The sequence below is a fragment of the Cicer arietinum genome, chromosome 5, assembly GCF_000331145.2.
Source record: "Cicer arietinum cultivar CDC Frontier isolate Library 1 chromosome 5, Cicar.CDCFrontier_v2.0, whole genome shotgun sequence".
NCBI lineage: Eukaryota > Viridiplantae > Streptophyta > Magnoliopsida > Fabales > Fabaceae > Cicer > Cicer arietinum.
In genome coordinates, this window is record NC_021164.2 from 50,400,408 (window position 1) to 50,403,804 (window position 3,397).

The following is a 3,397-nucleotide window of genomic DNA, read 5'->3' on the forward strand; positions in this document are numbered from 1 at the left end:
ATGTTTTTATAGAATATATAAAATAATTTTAGGAAACACAGAGATATGAGTAATCGGAGATATGATTCTCTTTTTGACTCGGTAATGAAAAAAAAAACTCAATTGATTTGTTCTAATAATAAAACAAAAAATATTAAATTTATGAACTTGATTCCCGCTAAATTAATTAAAAAAAAATATTTTTTATAAATATTAAATAAATTTTAAAAATTTCTATGTTAATTTGGAACATCATGCTTTCCCTTTTAAATTTCTTTTATAAATAAAAAAATGATAAAGATAAGGAAAAGTGGTTTTCTAAATGAAGATAGATGTGAGTAGGCATAACACACATGCATGCACGTGACGAAATAGCATCTTCACTCAAAGATCCCTTTCGCTAATTTGTGTTCACATTGGATCTACTTTTTATGTCATCAGATTCTTATTTAGACCCTTTTCACACCAATAACCTTTGACTCTCTTCCACTACTACATTGGTTGCTGCCTTAATAAATTATGTCCACAAATTTCTGAAAAATATGTTTACCGACAACAAATATGTTCATAGAAACTTAGTACGACTTCAAAATAAAATTTATCCAACATACTATAACTGTTTTTTGTTTTTGCATTTGGTCACATGTTAAATTCTAAAAGTAGAAATATTATTTTAAGAGTTAAGTGGATGATTTATAAGGTAAAATTTATATTTTTCCTTATTTAACATGTGTTTTAAACTATATATGTAATATTATTATTTACCTTTGTTTCTTGTAGAGTGTTGTTACAATTATTAAAGAGTAAAAAGTTAAAATTATCTATGAACAAAAAAACGAAAACTAACTTATACAAAAATTTATATTAAAAATTAAGAAGAAAATTTGACTTTTTAAGAAATTGATGTACAACTTCATGTAAAAAAAGAAATTGATATACAACTTATGCAAAAAAATTATTGTAAATCTTTTATGAAGTTGGTTTATTTGACCTTACATGACTATTTTTTGAGATATTACACACTTTTAAGAAAATTGTTATTTATTTTTGGTTTTTTGGTAAAATAATATGTTAAGTTTAAAACAACCACAAATACGAGTGGTTGAAAGTTGTATTAGTAGGTAGTTAGATTGACTATTTAATTAATTGTCATTACCAAAGAAACCGTTTAATTAATTGAGAATTGAGAAATACCATATTGTCATTGGAAAATAATATTTTAACGGTTATTTAGAAATATTTCAATAATTATATGACCTTAATTAATATGTGATTTAATCTAAGGCTATGAATCTTAACAATTTGTCAATCAAGACATATGATTTGTATCACATACAAATTATAATTATCAAACACTTAAGAATACTTAGTAGTACTTAGTAAAAGATGAGTTTGTGCTTATATTACACTACAACTAGCAATCCGTGGGGCCTTTATTAGTAGGATTTATCTAAAGATTTTGGACTAAAATGATTTGTCTATCATTATCATGAGACAAACAAGAAAAGCCACCACTTCTAGCATGGGCTCCACTTTCCCACTACTTTCCACCTAAGAAATTAAAATAAGGAAACAACCACCTTCCTACATTAAATATATTATGTCTGACTCATTCTCATCTCATCTTCAATTTCATGCTTTCTCATTTTTTCTCTCCTATATATCACCCAACTCTCTCCCATTTTAAAAGAAACTCTCTCTCTTCCTATATGCAAAATAACACACTCAATAACAAAAATTTGTACAACCAAAAATGGGAAATTGTTTGAACCACCAATCATCAACCAAATACGCCACAGACGACGAAGATGACTTCGATTTTTCGGACTCGAAAGGCGAGTTTTCGGACAAAAGAAATTGTCCTAATGTAAAAACAACAACGGAGGTGAAGATCAAGATTACCAAGAAGCAACTACAAGAGTTGTTAAGTAAAGTGGACATAAGGGAATTAAAGGTGGATCAAGTTTTGGCCCATTTGATGAACAATAGTGGCGGCTACGAATCACTTCAAAGATCTTGGAGACCTGCACTTCAGAGCATCCCCGAAGTAAATTGAAAGTGTATTAAAAATTGTGTATTTGATTTTTATTTTTTTTTTAGATTAGTTTAGGGATATGAATTTGATGAAGGAGTTAGGAGAGTATTGACCTATTTGGTTGATGCTTCATGATGGGGGAATTTGAGATTTTATTAAGCTTTGGAAATTAAAGGTCATTACATCTTTGTTTTCTTTGTACATACAAAAACCAATGAATTCCACTAGTCACACATTTACATATTTATAGATCTCATTTGTCCCATCTAATCAAACCGTTAATATTTTGAGAAATATATTGGTATTATAAAATATGAATTGTATGTTTATAATTATTGAGAGTATTAAAGAAAAAAGAAAAACGTTTGGTATGTATTTTTTTATATGTCACTTGTTTAAGTGCTCAATTTTTGGTCTTTTTTAAAAAAAAATGTGATTTTCTAGTTTCATTGATGTTTTGAGATGGAAGGACATGAAACTTGAGAAGTAATTAGTGAGATTTCGTTTTCCTTGGAGTGCTCTGTTTCATCACCATGTGGTGGACAGGGTGGCTACCAATATCATTCATAAATTTGAATGGCATGGATGCTTTTCTAGATTTCATTTTACAATTTCGAATTTCAATTCTAAAATAAAAGTAAAGTAGTACTTCTTATGTTCTTAATTATAAAACTGTATTTTACTTTTTTTTTTATTCTTTAATATAAGATATTTTTCAAAATTTGACGTGCATTAATAGTTTTTTTTTTTATAAATATATTTCCATTTAATTTCTAATTGAAAAACATAAGTTCTTTTTTTTTTAATAAATTAATAATTATAAAATAAATATGTAAAGTAATATATTTTTAAATAAATTTATTATTATAATAAATTTTCTTAATATTTATAAATTTGTTTTAAGAGTCTTATGATATAGCTAGGAAGAAGTACTGGTATTTAGCTTTGTCAATAATTTGGAATCATTTATTTTTGGTCTTGTTAACGGAGGCATTCCATTCCAAGTTGGACCATATAAAAAATTGGTCCAGTCATCGATATACAATTAATTAATATTCGTAGTTTTATTATAAAAAAATAAATAGTAATTTTAGTCTTTTATTTTTATCAAATTCATAAAAGTGATTAATTATTTGAAAGTCAATAATTTCGATCTATATATCAGATTTTTAAATTAAAAAAAATGATGATTTGATATATTTTAAATGATGTGACTAATAATTTCATAATATAAAACCATCTACATGCATTAATTAAAAAAAACAAAATCAAAAATTAAAACTACAAATTTTAAAATAGATGATAAATTAAAGGCTAAATTACGTCTGCGGTCCCTTAACTTAATTTCAGGTAATGTTTTAGTTCTTTATCTTTTTTTTTTCC

General features: G+C 25.8%; 1 protein-coding gene across 1 annotated transcript; it reads left to right on the top strand.

The window, feature by feature from the left end:
* Positions 1-1,606: 1,606 nt before the first annotated feature.
* On the top strand, positions 1,607-2,263 carry LOC101510482 (uncharacterized). The gene has a single exon (XM_004500006.4). It carries the CDS (start codon positions 1,733-1,735, stop codon positions 2,033-2,035), a length of 303 nt encoding a protein of 100 aa, XP_004500063.1. The 5' UTR covers positions 1,607-1,732; the 3' UTR covers positions 2,036-2,263.
* Positions 2,264-3,397: the final 1,134 nt, after the last annotated feature.

What these genes read in the sequence shown, in the direction of transcription:
- LOC101510482 (XM_004500006.4), top strand. Translation starts at nt 1,733, where the DNA reads ATGGGAAATTGTTTGAACCACCAATCATCAACCAAATACGCCACAGAC.